General features: G+C 50.6%; 1 protein-coding gene across 2 annotated transcripts in view; it reads left to right on the top strand.

Annotated features, from left to right (window-relative positions):
* Positions 1-27011, top strand: part of LOC140430765 (receptor-interacting serine/threonine-protein kinase 2-like) — a 46726-nt gene that overhangs the window by 16388 nt on the left and 3327 nt on the right. For both annotated transcript variants that reach the window (XM_072518444.1, XM_072518445.1), the window contains exons 5-11: positions 6242-6400; positions 7062-7138; positions 12931-13003; positions 17101-17139; positions 19648-19686; positions 21346-21384; positions 24957-24995. In XM_072518444.1, coding sequence (XP_072374545.1) covers positions 6242-6400; positions 7062-7138; positions 12931-13003; positions 17101-17139; positions 19648-19686; positions 21346-21384; positions 24957-24995 — 465 coding nt within the window. The remainder of the gene's footprint in view (positions 1-6241; positions 6401-7061; positions 7139-12930; positions 13004-17100; positions 17140-19647; positions 19687-21345; positions 21385-24956; positions 24996-27011) is intronic.

The raw sequence follows: 27011 nt of genomic DNA on the forward strand, positions 1-27011 counted from the left end.
GGAGGTTGGGGGGTCCATGCCGGGGAGGAGGTTGGTGGGGGTCCGTGCCGGGGTGGGGGGTGTGGGGTCCGTGTCGGGGAGGAGGTTGGGGTCCGTGCCGGGGAGGAGGTTGGGGGGGTCCATGCCGGGGAGGAGGTTGGGGGGTCCGTGCCGGGGAGGAGGTTGGGGGGTCCGTGCCGGGGAGGAGGTTGGGGTCCGTGCCGGGGAGGAGGTTGGGGGGGTCCGTGCTGGGGAGGAGGTTGGGGTCCGTGCCGGGGAGGAGGTTGGGGGGGGGTCCGTGCCGGGGTGGGGGATGGGGGGTCCGTGCCGGGGAGGAGGTTGGGGTCCGTGCCGGGGAGGAGGCTGGGGGGGGGGTCCGTGCCGGGGAGGAGGTTGGGGGGGGTCCGTGCCGGGGAGGAGGTTGGGGGGGGTCCGTGCCGGGGAGGAGGTTGGGGGAGGTCCGTGCCGGGGAGGAGGTTGGGGGGGGTCCGTGCCGGGGAGGGGGATTGCGGGTCCGTGCCGGGGAGGGGGATGCGAGGGCAAGTGAGTTGGTCCACCTGGCCAGGTGCCAGCCTCCAACAGTTGGACCCATACGGTCCATGCTACCTGGCTGGGGGGAGGAGGGGATATGGGCAATGATGACATGTCGCCGTTCCCCTCCCCCCCCACCAGGCCGTCATGTTTTCCGATCATCCAGCGATGTTGGCCGCCGTGGCGGCAGCCGCTAATGTCTATGTTGCCCTGGATGAGGAGGAGGAGGAGGAGCGTGCCAGAGAGGCGGCGCAGGCTGCCGCAGAGGGACAGGCGGCAGCCGCCCAGGCTGGAGGGACACCTGACCGACAGGACAAGGAGGGGGAGGAGGACGTCACGGCCCCACGGCAACGGAGGCACCCGAGGACGCCCCGTGTGTACCGGCCCCGGCAGTCATACCAGGACCTCACGGACCGGGAATGCAGGAGGAGACTCCGGATGAGGCGGGAAACCGTGGCACACATCTGCCACCTGCTGGCACACCTGTCACCGCGTGGCACTGGCGGGGGACACCCTCTCCCCGTGTCCGTCAAGGTAACGGTGGCCCTGAACTTTTATGCAACGGGGTCATTCCAGGCACCGAGTGGGGACCTGTCCGGCATATCGCAGATATCGGTGCATCCGGGCAGTGACAGATGCCCTATATGCCATGGCGCACCGCTACATCCGCTTCCCTGTGGACCGGGCCAGCCAAGATGCCCGGGCCGTGGGCTTCTCTGCCGTGGCCGGGTTCCCCATGGTCCAGGGCGCGATCGATGGGATGCACGTCGCCGTGCGGCCACCTGCAGATAACAGGGCCGTGTTCACCAATAGGAAGGGGACCTATTCGATGAACATACAGGTGGTCTGTTACCCAGGCAGTGTACACGACTCATACGTGTTGTCGTGGTCATCCATCCCCGGCATGTACGGGGGACGCATCATTGTGGTGTGCTGCGTCCTGCACAACATAGCCCAGCAGAGGGGCGATGTGCCGCAGGCAGAGGAGGGCGGAGTGGAGGAGCAGCAGGAAGAGGCGCAGTCCTCCCCAGATGAGGGGATGGGGGTAATGGTCAGGGCAGACGGGGTAGACACAGGCGGGTGGCTGTCCACCGTTACCGGCTGGCCCAGCAGGCACGGGACAGACTGATAGCCGCCCGCTTCACTGACTAGATGGGCATGGGAATCGGGTAGTATGGCCACAGACCGCACACCATGGCAACAGCCAACCACCCACACCCAGCACCCTCACCCACCTCCCCAACCCCACCCACCCCACCCGCATGCAACCCCCCCCCCCCCCCCATTGCCGATCCACCTGCGGCACAACGGGCCGGGCTCACACAGTTGCGGGTGGACGCGTGTCTATTGCAGGCCATGGAGGATGATGACAACCCGCCCTGCGGTGAGCTCCTGGCTCTACATCGTTGGACTATGTCTGACCCATGGCCACAGTACCACCATCCACCCGGACCATCCCTGCATGCGGCTGTGACACTGCAGCGCACGGTCCCGTCCTCTGCCCGGGGGGGATGTTGAAGGCGGCCCAGGGGGAACGGGGCAGACTCACCTGGGGCTGAGGTAACACCACCCCTCACACACACACACTTGCGCTCAACGTACATGACACCCCCGCATGCTTTGGACAGAGCACAAAGGCAGCTTCTGTAGGTGTAACATTGACTTTAATAACCAAACGAGTTCATGCACGTGGCCTAGCCCCTAAAACTCATCTGTGCCCTGCACCCGTGCCAACTTACTCAGTGTCTAATTGTTTGGCCTTACGGGCCCTTTGACAACGTCTACGTGGTTCCCCAGACGGTACAGCAGAACTGGAGGTGGACTCCTGTGATTCCTGCCCTCTGACACTGGATCCCTTTGGCGGCCGTTTCCTGGGGCGTCCTGGCCTAGATGGGCCAGGCTGCGGCCCGGGCGACTGGGATGGCGAGCTGCCAGCCTGTCCTGCCCGTTGCCCACCTGATGCACCTGGGACGGAAGGGGGGGAGTCCGAGGTGTCGCGGTGTTCCGGGACCTCCCCTACATGGGGAGCCGGGATGGACCACACCACCTCCTCCTCCCTCGGGGTGCCCGATGGCCCCCAGGCCTCTACATGGGTGGGGGATGTGAACGGTCTGGCCATCCGACGCCCCCCCGACATCTGGCGCTGCCAGTCCTGGAGGCCCGTGCTGGTATCGTCAAGGGTCTGCAGGTTTGCAGCCATGGAGCCCAGGGGGTTGGCAAACCCTGTCTGTGACAGTGCGACGCCGGCTCGCACATGGCCACTGGCGCCGATGCCCTCAGCGATGGCCTGCAGAGACTGGGCCATGGCCTGCTGAGACTGGGCCATGGCCTGCTGAGACTGGGCCATGGCCTGCTGAGACTGGGCCATGGCCTGCTGAGACTGGGCCATGGCCTGCTGAGACTGGGCCATGACCTGCTGAGACTGGGCCATGACCTGCTGAGACTGGGCCATGGCCTGCTGAGACTGGGCTATGGCCTGCTGAGACTGGGCTATGGTGTTGAGCGCCTCTGCCATCTGGCGCTGCCACTGGCTCATGGCCTCCTGTGAGAGGGCAGCCATGTCCTGGGCCACAGACGCCGCCTGCACGGAAAGCCCCAGGCCTCGCAAACCGTTCCCCATGTCTGACACCGTCGCACCCATTGCCTCCACCGCGGACGCCGCCCGTGCGGTGTCGGCCTGGGTGGCACGCATGACCGGCACCACTCCCAGCTCCTGGACGCGGGTGGACTCCTCCACCTGCGACTGCAGCCGCCGCAAGCCGGCCGTCACCCTCTTCGCTCGTCTCCGGGTCGGTGGTTGCATCGGATCTATGTGTGGGTGTGGTAACTCCAGGAACCCGGGATCCATCTGGGCGGCAGATGTTCGCTTGGGCTGGGCTGCCCTCCGACCGCCCGGCCCCTCTGCTGCTCCTACCTCCACCTGCTGTACCGGGACGGCTGTGTTGTGCGCACCAGTGAGTGTAGCAGACGCCTCATCACTAAAGTGCCCAACCGAGGTGAGTGTTTCTGCGATGGTGGAGGGTGTTGGTGACAGCAGTGGCGTTGTGTCGTGCTCTTCGTCCCACTCTGAGTCCATGGCACTTTGGGGTGGGGGTTCGTCTCCATCCATCCACTCTGAGTCACTGTCCGGTATTTCGTCTTCCTGGGTAGTGCAGTCCCAGGTAGGGGTGACCTGGGCAGTGCTGTTCCGGGTAGTGGTGTCCCGGGTAGTGGTGTCCCGGGTAGTGGTGTCCCGGGTAGTGGTGTCCCGGGTAGTGGTGTCCCGGGTAGTGGTGTCCCGGGTAGTGGTGTCCTGGGTAGTGGTGTCCTGGGTAGCGGTGTCCTGGCTCGGATGTGACGGGGGCCTGTGGCTGCCCCCCTCGTCGCTGGGTGGTCGCTCCCGCACGTGATGGGGGTGTCGTCTCCCTGTTGCTCCAGGTCTCTCCGTCTCCCGTGGTGTGCGAGGGGCATCCTGCGGGCGTCGCATGCTGGAGGGTCCGGGTCTCTCTGTCTCCCGTGGCCTCCAAGGGGCATCCTGCGGGCGTCGCATGCTGGAGGGTCCGGGTCTCTCTGTCTCCCGTGGTCTCCGAGGGGCATCCTGCGGGCAGTCTGCATATGCGGGGATGGGTGCCTGGACGTTTGGTCCTGCGATACACAATGAAGCATGCATGGTTAGACATCAGGCAGTGATCAGGTGATATGGGGGAGGGGGATATAGGGGAGGGGGGATATGGGGACGAGCTGTCGGTGACTCACTTGCTAGTACGCCCCCGACCTCTGCATCAGCAACATCCCGGTCCTCAGGTCCGCCAGCCAGTTCCAGGGCCCTTTCCTCGTGTTCGGTCAGTGGCCTCTCATCAGCGGGGCCTCCTCCAGTCCTCACATGCTCCCTATTGTTGTGTGCGCGTTTCTCCTGTGGGGGGGTGGGGGGGGGGTGGGGGGGGGAGGTGGTGGCAGGGGTAAAAGGCAACACTGTTAGGCAGGTATATGAATGCACGCCATCGGTTGCGCATGCATTGCAGAGGTTAAGGTTAGGGCTGGATTCACTTGGGGATATGGGGGAGGGGGGATATGGGGGAGGGGGGATATGGGGGAGGGGGGATATGGGGGAGGGGGGATATGGGGGAGGGGGATATGGGGGAGGGGGGATATGGGGGAGGGGGGATCTGGGGGAGGCTCACCCTGCCTGCTCTGACGAGGTCGTTCACCTTCTTGTGGCACTGGGTGCCTGTCCGTGGTGTCAGGGCCACAGCGGTGACGGCCTCTGCCACTTCCCTCCACAGGCGCCGGCTGTGGCGTGGGGCAACTCTGCGGCCGTGTCCGGGATACAGGGCGTCCCTCCTCTGCTCCACTGCGTCCAGGAGCGCCTCCACATCCCGTGACTCGAACCTCGGGGCTGAGCGGCGGCCAGCCATCCAGTCGGGTGTTCCGGTCGGGTGGGGGGGAGCAGCGCGGCCTTATGAGCCGTCACGCCGTGCGGCGTGTATGACGCTGCACGGCGTGAACCACGTGCGCAAGCGCGGATCCCGTTACGTCGCTGTTAGCCCATTTCGGGCCGGAGACGTTCGACCCATTTTTCCGACGTGACGCAAGTCGGATTTGCGCCACTTTTTGCGCCGATCGGCGGACTTTGCGCCGATCGGCGGACTTTCCGCCGATAACGGAGAATTTCGCCCAGGTTCACAATTCAACCCAAGTTTATTTTCAAACACAATAAAACAGTTATTCTCCCAAATTATCCCAACTATAATATGTTCATGATTCCTCATACTACCTTCCGTCCATTCTCTGGCCTGCCATCGAGTCCCCTCTGCTGCCTCTGCATTGAGTCTTCACTGGGGAGGGTCCCTGGGTGCCGATTCTTATCCCCCTTGTCATGGGAGTGTCCCTTTAAGAAATGTTTTTGTCTTATCACATGGCTTCGGTGAGGTTATTGTGTGGGTGGAGCTGGGCTGTGACTCCGTGAGTTTTTACTTTGCTTTGTGTTTGGAGCTGGTTTGTGGCTCTGTGGGTTTTACTTTCGCTTTGAGTTTGGACTGGTTTTAAACTGCAAACGTTGAAAGAAGTGTCTCTCTATCTTCATTTTAAAAGCTGTTTCCAGACTACTTGATAACTTGAGATAATTGCTTTCTGGAAGGAATTCAAATCTGCTGTTGGAAAGGGGAACAGAGTATCACTAACAAGTCTTATACCAGTGAGAATGCCAAATGGTGGGCTACACCTTTGAAAAGGGGTTTCTGGTTTTACTTGGATTTTGTTACTGAATTTGAACAGTTAAAAGGGGAATTCATTCAGGGTTATACATAGATTACTGTAGCTGTGTCGAGTCTTTATGTTTGTAGTTGATAAAAGTGCTTACTGTGTGTGTTTATACAAATGTTAACTAAATGTTAACTAGAATAAAGCTTGTTTTTTGATTAAAAGTGCTTAAGAACTCTGTTGAATGACACCTGAAAGGCAGGCCCTGGTCAGCTCTGTAATATGAAGTGAACGTTGCATTCCATTGTAATTGGAAGTTTCAGCTTTGTGATTAACAGTTTACTCATCCAGAAACACACTGGGGAAATGGCTCGTTTTTCAAAATCCAAAGCTGAAGAGCTATCTTTTTGCTAAACAGCGAGTGCAGTCGAATTTGTGCAACTTCTAATTCCGATAATTAGCTTGTTCAATTACACTGAAACACTACTCCCCCATCGGTTAGTGATTCCTCCCTAGTTTGTACCCTGTGTTCAATGAGGTTTCTCTTTCTTAGATGCTGTAAATTCCCAGCAGTTCAAAATTTGCGTAGAAAACGGAGACAGGCCAGACATTGGGAACATTCCTATTGATAGACCGGAATCAACTGACGTACTTTTGGACCTGATGAAAAAGTGTTGGCACAAGAACCCTGATGAACGTCCGACCTTTCGAAGTATGTTTTTACAATCACTGACATTATCAAACATGACAGCGGTGATGAGTTAGCCAGGGCAGGAATTACCCTGATGATTGCAAAGGAGTGGTATTCACAATCTCCATCTTTCCCCACCATCAGTCATGGGTGGTATCGTCTATCTCAGGTCTGCCATGTTTGAGGCCATCCACAATCTTTGATACCATCCCGTGTAACCTTTGACATTTCACATGTCACTAGTTTCAATACAGTCACTTGCGGAAAATACATATTCTTTAGCCGGGTGTATTGCAAAGTCCCTGACACACGTCATCACAGCCTCATGATAAGGCTGGTAGACTTACTGCCACCGGGACACACAGCCCAGCTGTCACCAATTTGGAAAGCTGGAGGCACTGCCGGTTTAGATGGGATTGCTCTCTCGATTTTGCAAAATGTGGTTCTACAACATGGTTAGGACTCTGACTGCAATTTTAAGGGGCACACGAATGGAGTGTCCAGACTCGGGTAGAATCAGATAGTTATTCTGCGGAACAAGCTGAGAATGGTTTGGAATGAATGACAGTCATGAATGAGACAGTCAGTGCGATCTGTGGAGAACTGTGGGGTGGTTGCAATGTTCCAGTGGTTGGATTGAGAATTTTTGCCACTTACAGATAATATACCTCTTTTGCCACAGAGTGCGTTCATGAGCTTTCCTCAAAACAGTCCAATGAGCACGATCTTCGATTTGCAATCCGGGCCCTGACAGAAAAGGTACATGTTACCATCGCACCGTGATGACTGTAACACAACAGGTACAGTTTACCATCTCACCGTGCTAACTGTGACAAAACAGGTACAGTTTACCATCACGCCGTGCGACTGTGACACAACAGATACAGTTTACCATCGCACCGTGCTGACTGTGACACAACAGGTACAGTTTACCATCACATCGTGCTGACTGTGACACATCAGGTACAGTTTACCATCGCACCGTGCCGTCTGTGACACAAAAGGTACAGTTGACCATTACATCGTGCTGACTGTGACAGAACAGGCACAGTTTACCATCACGCCGTGCGACTGTGACACAACAGATACAGTTTACCATCGCACCGTGCTGACTGTGACACAACAGGTACAGTTTACCATCACATCGTGCTGACTGTGACACATCAGGTACAGTTTACCATCGCACCGTGCCGTCTGTGACACAAAAGGTACAGTTGACCATTACATCGTGCTGACTGTGACAGAACAGGCACAGTTTACCATCGCACCGTGCTGACTGTGACACAACAGGCACAGTTTACCATCGCACCGTGCCGTCTGTGACAAAACAGATACAGTTTACCATCGCACCGTGCTGACTGTGACACAACAGGTACAGTTTACCATCACACAGTGCTGACTGTGACACAACAGGTACAGTTTACCATCGCACCGTGCTGACTGTGACACAACAGGTACAGTTTACCATTGCACCGTGCTGACTGTGACACAACAGGTACCGTTTACCATCACACCGTGCCGACTGTGACACAACAGGTACAGTTTACCATCGCACCGTCCCGACTGTGACACAAAAAATACAGTTTACCATCGCATCGTGCTGACTGTGACACAAAAGGTACAGTTTACCATCGCACCGTGCTGACTGTGACACAAAAGGTACAGTTTACCATCGCACCGTCCCGACTGTGACACAACAGGTACAGTTTACCATTGCACCGTGCTGACTGTGACACAACAGGTACAGTTTACCATTGCACCGTGCTGATTGTGACACAACAGGTACAGTTTACCATCTCACCGTCCCGACTGTGACACAAAAGGTACAGTTTACCATTGCACCATGTTGACTGTGACACAACAGATACAGTTTACCATCGCACCTTGCTGACTGTGACACAACAGGTACAGTTTACCATTGCACCATGCCGACTGTGACACAACAGGTACAGTTTACCATTGCACCGTGCTGACTGTGACACAACAGGTACAGTTTACCATTGCACCGTGCCGACTGTGACACAACAGGTACAGTTTAACATCGCACCGCCCCGATTGTGACACAACAGGTACAGTTTACCATCGCACCATGCTGACTGTGACACAACTGGTACAGTTTACCATTGCACCATGCTGACTGTGACACAACAGGTACAGTTTACCATCGCACCGTGCCGACTGTGACACAAAAGGTACAGTTTACCATCGCACCGTCCCGACTGTGACACAAAAGGTACAGTTTACCATCGCACCGTGCTGACTGTGACACAACAGGTACAGTTTACCATTGCACCGTGCTGATTGTGACACAACAGGTACAGTTTACCATCGCACCGTCCCGACTGTGACACAAAAGGTACAGTTTACCATCGTACCATGCTGACTGTGACGCAACAGGTACAGTTTAACATCGCACCGCCCCGATTGTGACACAACAGGTACAGTTTACCATTTCACCATGCTGACTGTGGAACAACAGATACAGTTTACCATCGCACCGTGCTGACTGTGACACAACAGGTACAGTTTACCATCACACAGTGCCGACTGTGACACAACAGGTACAGTTTACCATCGCACCGTGCTGACTGTGACACAACAGGTACAGTTTACCATTGCACCGTGCTGACTGTGACACAACAGGTACCGTTTACCATCACACCGTGCCGACTGTGACACAACAGGTACAGTTTACCATCGCACCGTCCCGACTGTGACACAAAAAATACAGTTTACCATCGCATCGTGCTGACTGTGACACAAAAGGTACAGTTTACCATCGCACCGTGCTGACTGTGACACAAAAGGTACAGTTTACCAACGCACCGTCCCGACTGTGACACAACAGGCACAGTTTACCATTGCACCGTGCTGACTGTGACACAACAGGTACAGTTTACCATTGCACCGTGCTGATTGTGACACAACAGGTACAGTTTACCATCTCACCGTCCCGACTGTGACACAAAAGGTACAGTTTACCATTGTACCATGATGCTGACTGTGACACAACAGGTACAGTTTAACATCGCACCGCCCCGATTGTGACACAACAGGTACAGTTTACCATCGCACCATGCTGACTGTGACACAACAGGTACAGTTTACCATTGCACCATGCTGACTGTGACACAACAGATACAGTTTACCATCGCACCTTGCTGACTGTGACACAACAGGTACAGTTTAACATTGCACCATGCCGACTGACAACAGGTACAGTTTACCATCGCACCGTGCTGACTGTGACACAACAGGTACAGTTTACCGTTGCACCATGCCGACTGACAACAGGTACAGTTTACCATCGCACCGTGCTGACTGTGACACAACAGGTACAGTTTACCATTGCACCATGCTGACTGTGACACAACAGATACAGTTTACCATCGCACCTTGCTGACTGTGACACAACAGGTACAGTTTACCGTTGCACCATGCCGACTGACAACAGGTACAGTTTACCATCGCACCGTGCTGACTGTGACACAACAGGTACAGTTTACCATTGCACCATGCTGACTGTGACACAACAGGTACAGTTTACTATCTCACCGTGCCGACTGTGACACAACAGGTACAGTTTACAATAACACCATACTGACTGACTCAACAGGTACAGTTTCCAATAGCAATTTGTTGACTGTGACTCAAAAGGAACAGTTTACTATCGCACCGTGCTGATTGTGACATAACAGGTACAGTTTACCATTGCACCGTGCCGACTGTAACACAACAGGTACAGTTTACCATTGCACCATGCTGACTAACACAACAGGTACAGTTTACCATTGCACCGTGCTGACTGTAACACAACAGGTACAGTTTACCATCGCACCGTGCCGACTGTGACACAAAAGGTACAGTTTACCATCGCACCGTCCCGACTGTGACACAAAAGGTACAGTTTACCATCGCACCGTGCTGACTGTGACACAACAGGTACAGTTTACCATTGCACCGTGCTGATTGTGACACAACAGGTACAGTTTACCATCGCACCGTCCCGACTGTGACACAAAAGGTACAGTTTACCATCGTACCATGCTGACTGTGACACAACAGGTACAGTTTAACATCGCACCGCCCCGATTGTGACACAACAGGTACAGTTTACCATCGCACCATGCTGACTGTGACACAACAGGTACAGTTTACCATTTCACCATGCTGACTGTGGAACAACAGATACAGTTTACCATCGCACCGTGCTGACTGTGACACAACAGGTACAGTTTACCATCACACAGTGCCGACTGTGACACAACAGGTACAGTTTACCATCGCACCGTGCTGACTGTGACACAACAGGTACAGTTTACCATTGCACCGTGCTGACTGTGACACAACAGGTACCGTTTACCATCACACCGTGCCGACTGTGACACAACAGGTACAGTTTACCATCGCACCGTCCCGACTGTGACACAAAAAATACAGTTTACCATCGCATCGTGCTGACTGTGACACAAAAGGTACAGTTTACCATCGCACCGTGCTGACTGTGACACAAAAGGTACAGTTTACCATCGCACCGTCCCGACTGTGACACAACAGGTACAGTTTACCATTGCACCGTGCTGACTGTGACACAACAGGTACAGTTTACCATTGCACCGTGCTGATTGTGACACAACAGGTACAGTTTACCATCTCACCGTCCCGACTGTGACACAAAAGGTACAGTTTACCATTGTACCATGATGCTGACTGTGACACAACAGGTACAGTTTAACATCGCACCGCCCCGATTGTGACACAACAGGTACAGTTTACCATCGCACCATGCTGACTGTGACACAACAGGTACAGTTTACCATTGCACCATGCTGACTGTGACACAACAGATACAGTTTACCATCGCACCTTGCTGACTGTGACACAACAGGTACAGTTTAACATTGCACCATGCCGACTGACAACAGGTACAGTTTACCATCGCACCGTGCTGACTGTGACACAACAGGTACAGTTTACCGTTGCACCATGCCGACTGACAACAGGTACAGTTTACCATCGCACCGTGCTGACTGTGACACAACAGGTACAGTTTACCATTGCACCATGCTGACTGTGACACAACAGATACAGTTTACCATCGCACCTTGCTGACTGTGACACAACAGGTACAGTTTACCGTTGCACCATGCCGACTGACAACAGGTACAGTTTACCATCGCACCGTGCTGACTGTGACACAACAGGTACAGTTTACCATTGCACCATGCTGACTGTGACACAACAGGTACAGTTTACTATCTCACCGTGCCGACTGTGACACAACAGGTACAGTTTACAATAACACCATACTGACTGACTCAACAGGTACAGTTTCCAATAGCAATTTGTTGACTGTGACTCAAAAGGAACAGTTTACTATCGCACCGTGCTGATTGTGACGTAACAGGTACAGTTTACCATTGCACCGTGCCGACTGTAACACAACAGGTACAGTTTACCATTGCACCATGCTGACTAACACAACAGGTACAGTTTACCATTGCACCGTGCTGACTGTAACACAACAAGTACAGTTTACCATTGCACCGTGCCGACTGTAACACAACAGGTACAGTTTACCATCGCATCGTACCGACTGTGACACAACAGGTACAGTTTACCATTGCACCGTGCCGACTGTAACACAACAGGTACAGTTTACCATCGCATCGTACCGACTGTGACACAACAGATACAGTTTACCATTGCACCGTGCCGACTGTGACACAACAGGTACAGTTTACCATTGCATCGTACCGACTGTGACACAACAGGTACAGTTTACCATTGCACCGTGCCGACTGTAACACAACAGGTACAGTTTACCATCGCATCATACCGACTGTGACACAACAGATACAGTTTACCATTGCACCGTGCCGACTGTAACACAACAGGGACAGTTTACCATCGCATCGTACCGACTGTGACACAACAGATACAGTTTACCATTGCACCGTGCCGACTGTAACACAACACGGACAGTTTACCATTGCACCGTGCCGACTGTAACACAACAGGGACAGTTTACCATTGCACCGTGCTGATTGTGTCACCACAAATACAGTTTACCAGTGCACCGTGCCGACTGTAACACAACAGGGACAGTTTACCATCGCACCGTGCTGATTGTGTCACCACAAATACAGTTTACCATTGCACCGTGCCGACTGTAACACAACAGGTTGCAGTTTATTCACCATCGGCGTGAACTGCAATTATAAACCCTTCCTCGATGAACATTAAATAAGGCTTGCATCGGGAAAATCGAGAAATGACTGGGTGATATTAAGCTTGTGTTTATAAACTCTGCGGAGTGTATGAGGGAGGAAGAGGGGACACTGAAGACCTGGCAAAGTGTGAGTTAGAGAAGAAGAATCATAGAACTATAATTCATCCTCATTGAGGTTGACCTGAGGTTGGAGGATTCGTAAGAACTTGTTGGATGATCGTTTTGCAGCTAACAAGCATCCAGAGAGTGAAGCTGAAAGTATCTCTGACTGTAGTTCTGAGTAGTCTCTTCTGATTTTTTTGCTTTCCCTTCCGTACAGGGATCACAGTGTGTGGATGGACATATCACCCCGAGCACTCCAGAGTCCAGTGAAGATACCAGCAACCTCTGTGGTAACCTGCATCAAGTGCTGCTCTCCCAGCGCTCATTACTGTCCAAATTAAGGAACAATAATCTTGTTCCATCTTGGGGCTCCTTCTCATTCATTGCGCAAAAATCTAGCCTTCAGATCCATAATTTCGAACATTCTTTGTCTGAAGAACATTCTGCAAGCCCCTGACACTCCCCCACCCTTTCAACAACTGGTGCTGTGAACTTCCCCCAAACAGAGAGACCACTGAGAGCAGGAGGTGTCATAACTAAGACACAACAAAATCACACCCAGTTCCAGACGTGTTGTAGCTAAGAACGGACCACCCTGGGTAGCTGTATCCTATCTAAGATCAGACCACCCAGTGTCGAGGTATTGTAACTAAGACCAGCCACCCAGTATGAAGGTATCACAGCTAAGAGCAGACCTCCCAATATGGAAATGGCGTAACTAAGAGCAGACCATTAAGTGTAGAGGTGTTGCATCTAAGAGCAGACCACCCAGTGTAGAGTGTAGACGTATTGTAGCTAAGAGCATTCCACCAAGTATACAGGGGTTGCAGCGAAGACAAGATCACTCAGTGTAGAGAGATCGTAGCTAAGAGCAGACCACCCAATATAGAGGTAGTGTAGCTAAGAACAGACCACCTAGGGTAGCAGTATCATAGCTAAGAGCAGACCATCCAGTGTAGAGGAGTCAAAGCTAGGAACAGACCACTCATTATAGGGGTACGAGCAGCCCGGTAGCATTGCGGATAGCACAATTGCTTCACAGCTCCAGGGTCCCAGGTTCGATTCCGGCTTGGGTCACTGTCTGTGCGGAGTCTGCGCATCCTCCCCATGTGTGCGTGGGTTTCCTCCGGGTGCTCCGGTTTCCTCCCACAGTCCAAAAGATGTGCAGGTTAGGTGGATTGGCCATGATAAATTGCCCTTAAGTGTCCAAAATTGCCCTTAATGTTGGGTGGGGTTACTGGGTTATGGGGATAGGGTGGAGGTGTTGACCTTGGGTAGGGTGCTCTTTCCAAGAGCCGGTGCAGACTCGATGGGCCGAATGGCCTCCTGCACTGTAAATTCTATGAGATCTATGAGGTGTCGCAGCTAAGAGCAAACCATCTGGTGTATAAGTGTCACAGCTAGGAGCTGACCACCCAGTGTAGAGGTCTTTTAGCTACGACCAGTCCACCCAGCGTAGAGGTTTTGTAGCTAAGATCAGAAGATCCAGTATAGAGGTATCATTGTTAAGAGAAGACCAACCAGTGTAGAAATGTCACAGCTATGAGCAGACTACCCAGTGTAGAGGAATTGGAGCTAAGAGCAGACCATCTTGTGTAGAAGTGTCACAGCTAAGAGCTGACCACCCAGTGTACAGGTTTGTAGCTAAGACCTGTCCACCCAGTGTAGAGGTATCATAGTTAAGAGCAGACCTCTCAGCGTAGATGTGTCACAGCTAAGAGCAGACCACCCAATGTCGATGTGGCACAGCTAAGAGCTGACCACCCAGTGTAGGGGTATCGTAGGTAAGAGCAGACCACCTAGTGTAGAGCTAACGTAGCTAAGAACCGACCACCCAGTGCAGAGGTATCGTAGCTCAGAGCAGACCACCCAGTTTAGAGGTGTCGCATCAAAGAGCATACTATTCAGTGTAGAAGTGTCACAGCTGAGAGCTGACCACCCAGTTTAGATGTCTTGTAGCGAAGACCAGTCCACCCAGTGTAGAGGTATTGTAGTTAAGAGGGGACCACCCAGTGTAAAAGTATCACAGATACGAACAGACCACCCAGTGTAGATGTGTCACAGATAAGAGCAGACTACCCATGTAGAGGTATCGTAGCTAAGAGCAAACCACCCAGTATAGAGGTGTCACAGCTAAGAGTATACCAGACAGTTTTGAGCCATCGCAGCTAAGGACAGACCACCTGCTGTAGCATTATTGTAACTAAGAGCAGGCTTTGTTCTGAAGTGATTCCTAGAGAGACCAGGTGCTCTTTCTGAGCGCTGGCCCCTGGCAGTGTCAATCTGGCATTGCCAGGGTGCCAGGACCAGTGCCAGCGTGGCCCTGCCAAAGGATGGAGCCTGAAGGGAGTGTTGCTCTCTTTAGTTGGCTCTTAATTTGGCTCTGTTTAATTACGTTTGCTCAAGAGTCGCCAGGTATCTTTTGACACCGCCACAAGGTTCAGAACCGAATACTGATCAAAGACTCGATACACCAGTTAGTAAGTTCAAAAGCAATGCTCATTTATTTACACACAGTCAAATCTACTCATGCATAAACTCTACAAACTAAACTACCACTTTCACTAAAGCCTATACTTAGCTACGGGTGCCCACTCAGTCAGAGGAACAATGGCCGTTACTCGGTTCTGAGGCTGCTGGGTTGAACTGCTTACAGGGTAGCAACTAGGAGCGTCTATCTCATAGCGTGCGTTGACTTTGAACTTACTTGTCTGCTGTAGCTGCTAGGCAGGTCTCTCTCTTCACTGAGAGCCAAAGCCAAAGAAGGAAGATTCCTCCTTGGGGGATACCTTTTATACTGAAAAGGGCTTTGCACGCTTTTGGGCGGGCCTTGAACTTGGCCTCAACTAATTGGGTCTTTCCCAATCATCTGTATCAATTTTCCTCCAATAGAGGGGTGGTTCCCTGATCGCTGGGCACGTCCTGGTGACTGTCAATCTGCTTTGTCTGCTTCTTCTGGCGCCGGGGAGTCTGTCCTAACATTGTGTATCTAAATGTTTCCCTTTTGTCCCCGGAGATGGCTCATTAGTATGTAGATTGTTTGGCAGTTTCTGTCCTGTCTGAGAGTTTAAGGTTCTAATCAACAGACAGAGCTTGCATCTGCTTGTTTCTTAGCATTGTCCAATTTTCCCTGCATTCTTTGCAAGTGTCCATTTTGTAATCGGGACGTGGCCGTCCCAGATGGCTACAGGGGGAGGGTTCTAAACGGAGCTGGCCTCAAGGGGGTGCTTTTGGAGAACCCACAACGGGGTGTCTCTTGCTGTAGTGTTATTCAAACAATACTTTAGCTGTATACTAATACATGTGACAATAACAAATTAAATCAATAATCAAATCAAAGATTATTCTGAGATCGGGGCGCCCTGATCTCTAAGGATCTGGGCTTGCCAGCTTCTTGAGGTCCCACGGTGCGAATCACCCCGGCTGATTGCGATCTTGTTTGTGCCGATCCGCTTGGGATCACACCTCGTTTCCCAAGGGAACCACACTTTAGAAATATTTTGGTAGAATGACGCCCAACGTATCTGGATGATGACCGTGTGCCCTAACTTGCTTTTAGCAATTCCTTCTTCTGTCTGTTTCCGCCCCGAGCATGGTTGACCAGGAGTCCCTCCTGCCCTTACTGTAACAGAAGGAATTACAGGTTGATAGTCAACCTGTTTGACCAAGTTATGAATGTACTGTCTGGGGCCTTGGGTGGGACTTTAACCCGGCAGAGGCAGAGACACTACCCACTGTGCCACCAGAACGCCCCCCCCCCCCCCAACCACCTATTTAGAGTACAGTGTCTCTGTTTCTTGACGGTATCGATCACACTATTATTAAGTAAGATAATTGAATGAACTTTTCCTGACATCCACTGTCCTTCCCTATCTGGTGTGACTGCTTTTGATGAGATCAATCAGGTGGATTCCCATTAGACTCGAGCATGTATTTTCTGTACAGAAAAGACAGAGTCTCCGCAGTACTATCCAGCACACAGAGGGTGCCAGTGATGCTGAACAAATTCAAGGACATATACCAGCATTGGATGGTCAGCCCTTGTTCGCTGTACATGACATGCAGAAATATGATTGCTTTTGGAAAGAGTCACGTGCTAAGCACTGGGACATTCCCACCTTTTTGTTTACTTACACCTTGAAAGGGGAATACGCTTTTTAAAAATCTGTGTCATCTACATGCTGCAATTCCTCTGAGCCACCACTAGGCAGCAGTGCAGCCCCTTGGTTTCAGGTTGTACAGAATCACTATACATTTGGTAGTGTTAAAACTGACTTGATTTGCGTTTTAAATGGTTCCCACTCAGGATTGCAGAGGTCCTGCTGTTAAGAGATTAATTCCTGTTTCAGAATCACCTGCTGATTGTTAACCGTTCTGTTTTATTTAGAACCGGTTGCTGAACAGAATGAGGTCATCAACTTTGTGGGTGAGTCAGCATTTGTATCCCTGAAAACAGATATTACGCTGGGCTCCCCAACACTGAGTTTCCTCAAATACTTTGCTATAATCTTGGGGCCTTTCGAATCTCTTGTCTGCTGCTTTAGCCAATCTCTTCTGGCATCAAAGTAATTGGTCTTGGTTTATGATCATTGTTTCTGTCCAGTGTGTGTGTGTGTGTGTATCTACACATGTATGTGTATGTGTGTGTGTGTATATGTGCACGGTGTTTAAACATGTTTATATGTATGTATATGCATGTGTACATGTTCTGTGTACATAGGTGTACACCTTTGTGCCTGCATGTGCAAGCGTGCATGTCTATGTACATGTATGTGCATGTACACTTGTTTGTGTACACGTGTGTCTATGTGTGCATGTACACATGTGTACATGTGTGTGCATGTGCATCGGTGTACATGTGTGTGCACACGTGCCTGTATGCACACGTGAATCTGTGTGCACGTGGCTGTGTACATGTGTACACATGCATGCCTTTGCCTCCTATGTATCTATGTAATACTGTACACACTACTCCAGATGTGGTCTCACTGATACTGAATCATGACCTCCCTACTTTTGTAATCAATTCCCCTCGCAATAAACACTAATTTTCTATTATATTTCCTCATTACTTGCTGCACCCTTATACTAATCTTTAGCAATTCATGCACGAGGACACCCAGATCTGTCTGCGACCCAGAGCTCTTCAATCTCTCACTATTTAGATAATAAGCTTTTTCTTACTCATCCTGCCAAAATGGACAATTACACATTTGTCCACATTATACTCCGTTTCACAGATTTTTGCCCACTCACTTAACCTATCGATGTCGTTTTGTAGCCTCCTTACGTCCTCTTCACAATTTACTTTCCTACCTATCATAGAATTTACAGTGCTTAAGAAGGCATTTTGGCCTTTGGCCTGGCCTTTGCACTGGCCCTTGGAAAGAGCACCCTACTTAAGCCCATGCCTCTACCCTAACCCCGTAACCCAGTAGCCCCATCTCACCTTTTTTGGACACTAAGGGCAATTTAGCATGGCCAATCCACCTAACCTGCACATATTTGGATTGTGGGAGGAAACTGGAGCAACCGGAGGAAATCCATGCAGACACGAGGAGAAAGTGCAGACTCCGCATAGACAGTGACCTAAGCCGGGAATTGAATCTGGGACCCTGGAGCTGTGAAGCAACAGTGCTAACCACTGTGCTACCTGTCTCTTCACTAAATTTAGCAACCAGACCTTCAGTCCCTTCATACAAATCATTTAAATAAATTCTAAAAAGTTGAAGCCCCAGCACTGATCCCTGTGGTACACCATTTGTTCTAACTTGCCAACCAGAAAATGGTTAATTTATGCTTACCCTGTGTTTCTGTTAGCTAGCCAATCGTCTATCCCTGCCAATGTTATCCCCTACACCATAAGTTTTTATTTTATGCAATAATCTGTGATGTGGCACCTTATCAATTGCCTTTTGGAAATATAAGTATGGTATATGGTACTAAAGTACACTAAGTATAGTACTCCAACCTACACACCACTCCCACAAGTGACATTTTGCCTTTATAATTTCTCATCTCTAACAAAACAGCTTTAACACCTTGGTTTCTTGAACTTTGGTCATTCCTCTCGATTTTACTTACCATCATTAATAAACAGAACCACCCCTCCACCTTTTCGAGCTTCCTGACCTTATTAAATATCATGTACCCTTCAACATTCAGGTCCCAATCTATGTCACCCTATAGCCATGTCTCTGTAATGGCTATCAGATTGCACTTATTTATTTGTTTGTGCTATTTCTTCCTGTGTTGTTCAACCCTCAGGAGGAGGGGGTTTGAGACTCTTTATAGTAATAATCTTTATTGTCACATAGGCTTACATTTACACTGCAATGAAGGCACTGTGAAAAGCCCCTAGTCGGCATATTCTAGGGCCTGTTCGGGTACACAGAGGGAGAATTTAGAATGTCCAAATTACCTAACAGCACGTCTTTCAGGACATGTGGGTGGAATGGAGCACCCGGAGGAAACCCACGCAGACACGGGGAGAACGTGCAGACTCGACACAGACAGTGACCCAACCCGGGAATCAAACCTGGATCCCTGGAGCTATGAAGCAACAGTGCTACCCACTGTGCTACCATGCTGCCTATGCTCTTGCACTCAGTACTGACAAAGGTGTCGCTCCAAGGGATGACTTTCAATAGTTTGCAGTGAGATAGCTGCTCTGCTACATGTAAATCCCTGGGGATGAACTTCTTGAAATTTTATCTGATGTCCTCCACCTGCTGCAGTTCCTCCAAGCCACCACTAGGTTGCAGTACCAGACCATCAGTTTGGATTGTACAGTATTACGTAGGGCAGTGTTGTTAAAAAGATTTAATCTGTGTTTTAAATGCTCGCACTCAAGATTGCAGAGGTCCTTCTGTTCAAAGGTGATTCCTGTTGTAGTGTGCTCTTCTGTATGCTAACCATTCTCTATTTTGTTTAGAACCAGTTGAGGAACAGAATGAAGCCAAACACTTTGTGGGTGAGTAATGTTTGTCTCTCTCAAAACTAATAATGGGTGGGATTCTCCATCCCGGCTGCCCCGTTTTCCAACGTGCTCCCACTGGCAGTGGGACTCTCCGTTTCGCAGCCAGCCAATGGGGTTTCCCATTATGGCCACCCCACGTTGTCGTGAAACCCGTGGGGTATGGGTGTGCTGCCGGCGAAGCGGAGGATTCCGCCGCGGGAGAATCCCGCTGCGTTGGGTGACCCTGACAGTGTGTTTTCCTAAAGTCTTCACTTTAACCATAGGGGCAGTGGTTGGGGTCATATAGGGGCAAATGACCTGTTTCTAAGCTGTCACCATTTTGATTCAATGTGAGTGCCAGGGTTAGCTGATGGCCCTGGCTTGTGGCGAGTTGTGCTGTCACAAGCTCGTGTAGTGTCACTCACTAGTGAACGTGTGGCCTTCATCTTGCTCTGCAGCAGCTTGATCTGACAACCGGAATCCTTCTCCTCGGATCCAAAAACCTGTTGCAAAACCTCTCATGGTTTATTTTAGACTGATCTGATTGCACAGTTTCAATGAGTTTGCTTGTTCTTTGGCCAACTGTTGCTCCGTTTAGGAGATAGTGTAATAGTGATCCACCGGTACTGTCGAGGCCTTTGCGCCCGCTGGGCACCATGGGGACCGGGGTGCCTTATTGACCCTCTTAATCCCACTTAGGTTTGAGGTTTTAAGTTTCATTTGTGATTTGTTCTTTGTTTAAGGCAGTATTCCTTAAAGGGAATGCCCCTTTAATTTGTCCCTCGGCTTATTTGATTTAATTTATTTGTTTTTTTGATTTGTCTCAAAATGGAGTACTATTAGTAATCCAGAGGCCAGGTTTAATACACTGGGAATTTGGGTTCAAGTCCCTCCATCCAATTTAAAGTCAATGGATTAATAAAAATCTATAATTGAAAGCTCGCCTCAGTGATGGTGACCATGAAACTATCATTGATTGTTATAAAAGCCCTTAGGAAAGGAAATCTGCCATCCTTACCTGGTCTGGCCTACGGGCAATGCCAGGCCCACAACAATGTGATTGACTCTTAACTGCCCTGTGAAATGGCCGAGCGAGCCCCTCAGTTCAAAGGCAATTAGGGATGGGCGTCAAACGCTGCCCTTGCCACTGATGCCCACATCCCCTGAACGCATTTAAAAAAGGATGAAGTGTACGGGACACACATTTTAGGGAAGAGCTTCAATGGGGAAGAACTGTTTCCAAAAGTAGGAGGATGGTAACCTTGGCAACCAATTTAAGGTAATTAGCCAAATGAGCAGCCGAGATATTTTTGTTCCACTCTGTGAGTTTGTGATCTGGAAAGCGCTGACTGGAAAGGTTGGCGAAAGCGGAATTAATTATAACACTCACACTGGAATGGGTTGTGTATTTGAAAAAGAAACATTTGAAAAGCTATGGGGAAAGAGCAGGAGAGTGGGACTAATTGGATAACATACCAAACAACAGCACGCGCAGGATGAGCGAACTGGCCTCCTTTGATGCAGTATCTTCCGATAATATTTTTCAACAAAAACTCAGACATATAAAAGTAGCAAACCCTGTGGATTTTCGCATTGAGGATAGTATCAGATTGTAATGCCATTGTTCTCCCTTCTAACCAATTCTTTACATTTTTTAAAATGTGTTTTCTACAGAACGTGGTCAGGAAAATAACTTCCAGAATTGGACTGCTGGTGAGTTTGATGCTGGCTTCCCGCGCTGATCGAAGTTTGTGGAAAGCTCTTAGCTGATCAGGATTTCCCCCTGACAAGAATGGAGGAGGGCAGTTTTCCTCTCTGGACCCACACAGGAGAGCTGAGATATACAATGGCCGATTTCGTAATCCGCGATCAGGCAGAGAATCCCTTTTTCCAGTGGAATCAGGGCAGCGCATGTTTTCGAATGTTCCGCCCCCTCCAAAATGGCGTGATCGAGGAGCGCACCACACGCCATTGGGACGGCCTGAGGATGTCACCTGAAGGCCCCCCCCCCCCCCCCCCCCCCCCGATGGGCCGGGTTCCTGACCGCGCAGGGGACGTGTGATCTCAGCAGTCGGGAACCCGCCGTGGCGGCTGCGGACTGTGTCCAGCGCCGCCAACAGTCGTGCAGCTGGCCGGGGGGGGGAGGGGTTCTGTCGAGGGCTGGGGTGAGTGGCCCGGGGGTGTCCAGGGGAGCATTGTGTGACAGGTCGGGTCCGCGCACGGCCGGCACCATGCTGTACGGCTGCAGGTCATCGGCGTGCACATGCGCAGCCACGGACCCGGCAAGTCTTCATGAGTTTATATCGGGAAGGCCGTGCGTTTACGTGGCGCGGCTGCTAGCCCCTCGCCGGTCGGAGGATCGGTGCTGGGGCTGAGTCGATTTTTCCCAAGTAAAACGCCAGGGATCCTCCAGACATAACCTGGAAATCGGAGAATCCAGCCCGATGTGTCCGAGTGTCTGTGAGGAGAAATAGACCATTCTATGCATAAAGATGGTCAGGCTGGTGGTGTGGAAATGAAGAAATAAACTCACCCGCACAAATCTTTCGCGTTCGATTACGAATTCTGGGGATCAGCACCAGTGTTAGGGACAGGTTTCTGCAGATGCTCCTGTGCTTGGAGGAGGGTGTGGCAGTAGGCAGTTCCCTCACCTAACCCCATACTAATGAGTCTATATTTACTGCATTTACAGACTCCATTTTGAGAATGCCCAGGGAATTCTGGGGTAGCATGGGGGGGGGGGGGGCGGGGGGGGGGTGCTGCGGCAAAGACTTGGTGCACCTGTCACCACCACCATTGTCTCCTTTGCTGTTTCTGAATATTAAATATTCTCCAGGTGTAAATTATTCTCCAGAAAAGACTCCTCCACGGGAGAAAATACTCTCTGTGCCCAGCCAGACAGATGGCTCCCCGATCCTTACAGCCTGCACCAACTTACTGAAGAGAACAAAGATCTCACTAATGAGAAAGATATTGGAGAGGTTGAGGGGAGGTTGAAGGGAGAATAAGTGATGTTATAATCAAGAGGATTTGAAGCATACATCACCTGATCGCCAATTGTTTCAATATCTGTAGCAAATGTTTATTTACAGTATTGTCACTGTGCAAAATTAATCTGGGGAAAACAGTGATCATGTGGAGTATAAAACTCTTTGTCACGGCAGTGGGATGCACTTCCCTACAAGTCAATAAAGGAAAAGAAACCGGATAGACACCCGGCACTGCAAACGACAGCAGCAAACCCAGCACTGCCAAACCCGCAAAGCCCTCCTTACTAACATCTGGGGGCTTTTGCCAAAGTTGGGAGAGTTGTCTCACAGATTTGTTGAGCAACAGCCCGACATAGTCATATTCACAGAATCATACTTGACAGACAATGTCCCAGACAACACGATTACCATTCCTGTGTATGTCCTGTCTCACCGGCAGGGCAGACCCCAGCAGAGGTGGTGGCACAGTGGTATACAGTCAGGAGGGAGTTGCCTTGGGAGTCCTCAAAATTGACTCTGGGCCCCATGAAGTATCATAGCTTCAGGTCAAACATGGGCAAGGAAACCGCCTGCTGATTACCACGAACCGGCCACCAGCTGATGTATCAGGACTCCTCCATGTTGAACACCACTTGGAGGAAACACTGAGGGTGGCAAGGGCTCAGAATATGCTCTGGGTGATGGACTTCAGTGTCCATTACTGAGAGTGGTTCGGTAGTACCACCACAGACATAGCTTTGAGACTGGAACTGCAGCAGGTGGTGAGGGAACCAACAAGAGGGAGAAACATGCTAGACCTCATTTTCACCAACCTGTCTGCCGCAGACTTAGGAGTGTGATGGAATTTCCCCATTTGCCTGGATGAGTGCAGCTCTAACAACACTCAAGAAGCTTGACACCATCCAGGACAAAGCAGCCCGCTTGTTTGGCACCCCTTCCACAAACATTCACTCCCTCCATCACCCCACCATCACCAATGCACAGTAGCAGCAGCGTGTACCATCTACCTGGAGGTTCCCGGCCAAGTCACTCACCATCCTGACTTGGAAGTATATCGGCGTTCCTTCACTGTTACTGGGTCAAAATCTTGGAACACCCTCACTAACAGCGAAGGGACTCAACACCACAAGGACTGCAGTGGTTCAAGAGGCAGCTCACCGCCATCTTCTCAAGGATAATTAGGGATGGGAAACAAATGCTACCATCCACTGAAAATGAATTAAAAATAATAGAGAGTGCTATTAGCTCCTGTCCATATTGTGTATTCTGAGGAATATTAACATATTTTCAACTGCAGGTGGCCATTATTGAACTAACTTTATTTCCTCCATCCTGGGGTTGATTTGAACCCAGTTGGTGTGAGTTGATGCAATGTGATACTCAGTAACTGAGACTCAATAGGCAGGGTCACTCAGATATATCCCAGAACGTCTGGTGTGGAAAACTTATTGCTGTACTGTTTCAGTCAGGCTTGCTTCACCGCACTTGCGATTGGGCAACTTCACAGTGCATTTAAGCTGAACCCCAGTTGACTTGAGACCATTGGATTGTGGGATTTCCTGCCTTTGCTGTCCTGATGCATGCTGGGAGAGAAAGTCAGCATCTTGCCCCTCCCCCAAGACCTGTGATTTTTACCTGTTGGTATGAATGGTCCAAGACTTCAGAGGCTGGGGTGTTGTGGAATTTTCTGACAAGCACTCACAGTATTGAAATGAAAAGTCTCGGTCTGAGTGCCTGAAATGGGGAGAACAGATACTTGAAGCCACCATGCAGGAACACACCAGAGCACAATCAGCTGTCCTCGCAACATGGGAGCAATACTGGCTCACTTCACCCTACACCAAGCTAACATTATTTGAATCAGTGAGTAGGCAGCGTGTAGGGTATTTGACCACAGGGATAGCGGGAGGATCAATCCGAACAATATCTCTCCTGCTGACTCATGGTGTCAGCTGATAGGACCATTCATCTAGTCCTCTGACCCCAGGTGGCATGTGTCTAAAACTGGGGGTGGGATGGGAAATTGAGGCCAGTACCCTTTGTTAATGTTATGTTAATGATATTGTTAGGATGCACAGGTGAACAGCATTAAATATGTACTTTGAGCACACATAAATAGGGGACAGCTGGGACACTGGTTGTGTGGGAGGAGAGCTGTAAAACGGAACAGTTGATAAACTCTAAATGGAAATAAATAAAGCTGTGTCTTGGTTTCTGCTTCACCAACTGGCTTGCATCCCCCTTACCACCCTTAAACAAAATAACCCATGTGTTTTTCATTTTATCTCTTCATAGCACCAACTCAGAACACCAGTCAAGAAGAAATTGTAACGTGTGAGTAATATTTTTACACTGTTCGAATAGTAAATACCATAACTACCTGGAAACTTCATGTCCTTGAGCTGATTGGAAATAATGAAACCTAATGAATTATTGATTCTGAACTATTTCATTGATCTTGTCTTTCTGTGCCTAGTCCCTCTTGTCAATATTTATCCAATGTGTTCATGGCCTCCCTCAGCTTCTTGTTACATAAACCTCATGAGCATATTTTAAATTATTTAAAATTTTGCCACTTTGGGAGACTCCTTCAAGAGCATATTTTAGTGCAGGATTCATTACTGATCCCAGTGCTGGGCACGGTGTCAACAGAATTGAAAGTCTGGGTTCAAGAAGACAATTCACCCCAATTTTTCTCTGGGATGTTACGAACAGAAGAGGGGTTAATTTTGACTACCATGATTTCTCCTCTTGCCATATTTCCATAAAAAGCAATGTGGTCTGCTGTGCTTACCTCCTAAAAAATGTATTTTATTACAAACGTATCAAAACAAGTTACAATGAATAAACACCCCGGGAAACATACTTCTCAATAATCAACTATACAGTCTGTACGGATTTTTACCGTTTTTCACCACCCCCTCTCCCGCGATGAAAAGCCCCTCAACCACGGTCACAAACACCCCCCACCTGTCCTTAAACCCCGCTGAAGAGCCCCTTAACTCACACTTTATCTTCTCTAACCGCAGGAAGTCATACAGGTCACCCAACCAAGCCACTCCAGCAAAATTCACCACCGTGCAATCAGAGAGTCAAAGGCCACGACATCGGTCTTCCTCCTCTCTATGCTCTCCAGCTTCTCTGAAACCCCAAATATAGCTACCAAAGGGTCCGGGTCCACCTCCTCCCCCACTATCCTGGCTAAGAACGTGAACACTCCCGCCCAGAATCTTCCTAATTTTTCACAACCCCAAAACATGTGCGTGTGATTCGCTGGCCCCCGCCCACACCTCTCACACTCATCTGCTACCCCCTGAAAGAACCCACTCATTCTCGCCCGAGTCATGTGCACCCAGTGCACCATCTTAAACTGTATCAGGCTCATCCTTGCACATGAGGAGGTCCCGTTTACCCTACGCAGTGCCTCACTCTATTCTCCCCTACCAACTCCCATTTCTCTTTGATCTTCACCACCCGTTCACCTCCCTGCTTCCCCAGCCACTTGTATATATCCCCAATTCTTCCCTCCCCTTCCACATCGGACGCAGCAGTTGCTCCAGCAGGATGTATCCCGGCAACCTAGGGAACCCCCTCCAGACCTTTCGTGCAAAGCCCCTAACCTGCAGATACCTGAACTCACTCCCCCTCGGCAGCTCTACCCTCTCCCGTAGCTTCTCCAGACTGGCAAACCCATCCTTCAAATACAGATTCTTCACCTTGACCAGCCCCACTTCCCCTGGGGCTCCACCTCCTGTATACACTATCCACCCCCCCCCCCCCGCCCCCGGCTCAAACTCATGTTTCTCGCACAGCGGCGTTAACACCGACATCCCTTCCACCCTAAAATGCCTCCTCAGCTGATTCCATATCTTCACTGTGGACTGCACCACTGGGCTCCCTGAATACCTACTCTGAGCCATTGGCATCGCTGCCGTCACCATAGCCCTCAAACTAGACCCCTTACAAGATTCCTCCTCCATCCTAACCCACTCTACCCCTTCTTCCCACCACCGCCCCGCTTTGTTCACATTCGCCGCCCAATAATAATAATAATCGCTTATTGTCACAAGTAGGCTTCAATGAAGTTACTGTGAAAAACCCCTAGTCGCCACATTCCGGTGCCTGTTCAGGGAGCCCGGTACTGGAATTGAACCCGAGCTTCAGCAGCCTCCCCAGGTCAGCATCTCTGAACCTTGGGGCCATTGTTGCAAGCTGGGTGCCATTATTGTGAGTTGGCTGAGCAAGGGCAGCTTAAGTGCTGCTCGACCTTGTTAGCAGGGGTCTGGCGAGCACAGTCCCGGTGAATCAGCTGGCGAGCCTTCATTTGTGACGAGAAGCCTGTGAGGCCTC

This window comes from Scyliorhinus torazame, chromosome 10 (assembly GCF_047496885.1).
Source record: "Scyliorhinus torazame isolate Kashiwa2021f chromosome 10, sScyTor2.1, whole genome shotgun sequence".
Taxonomy (NCBI): Eukaryota; Metazoa; Chordata; class Chondrichthyes; order Carcharhiniformes; family Scyliorhinidae; genus Scyliorhinus; species Scyliorhinus torazame.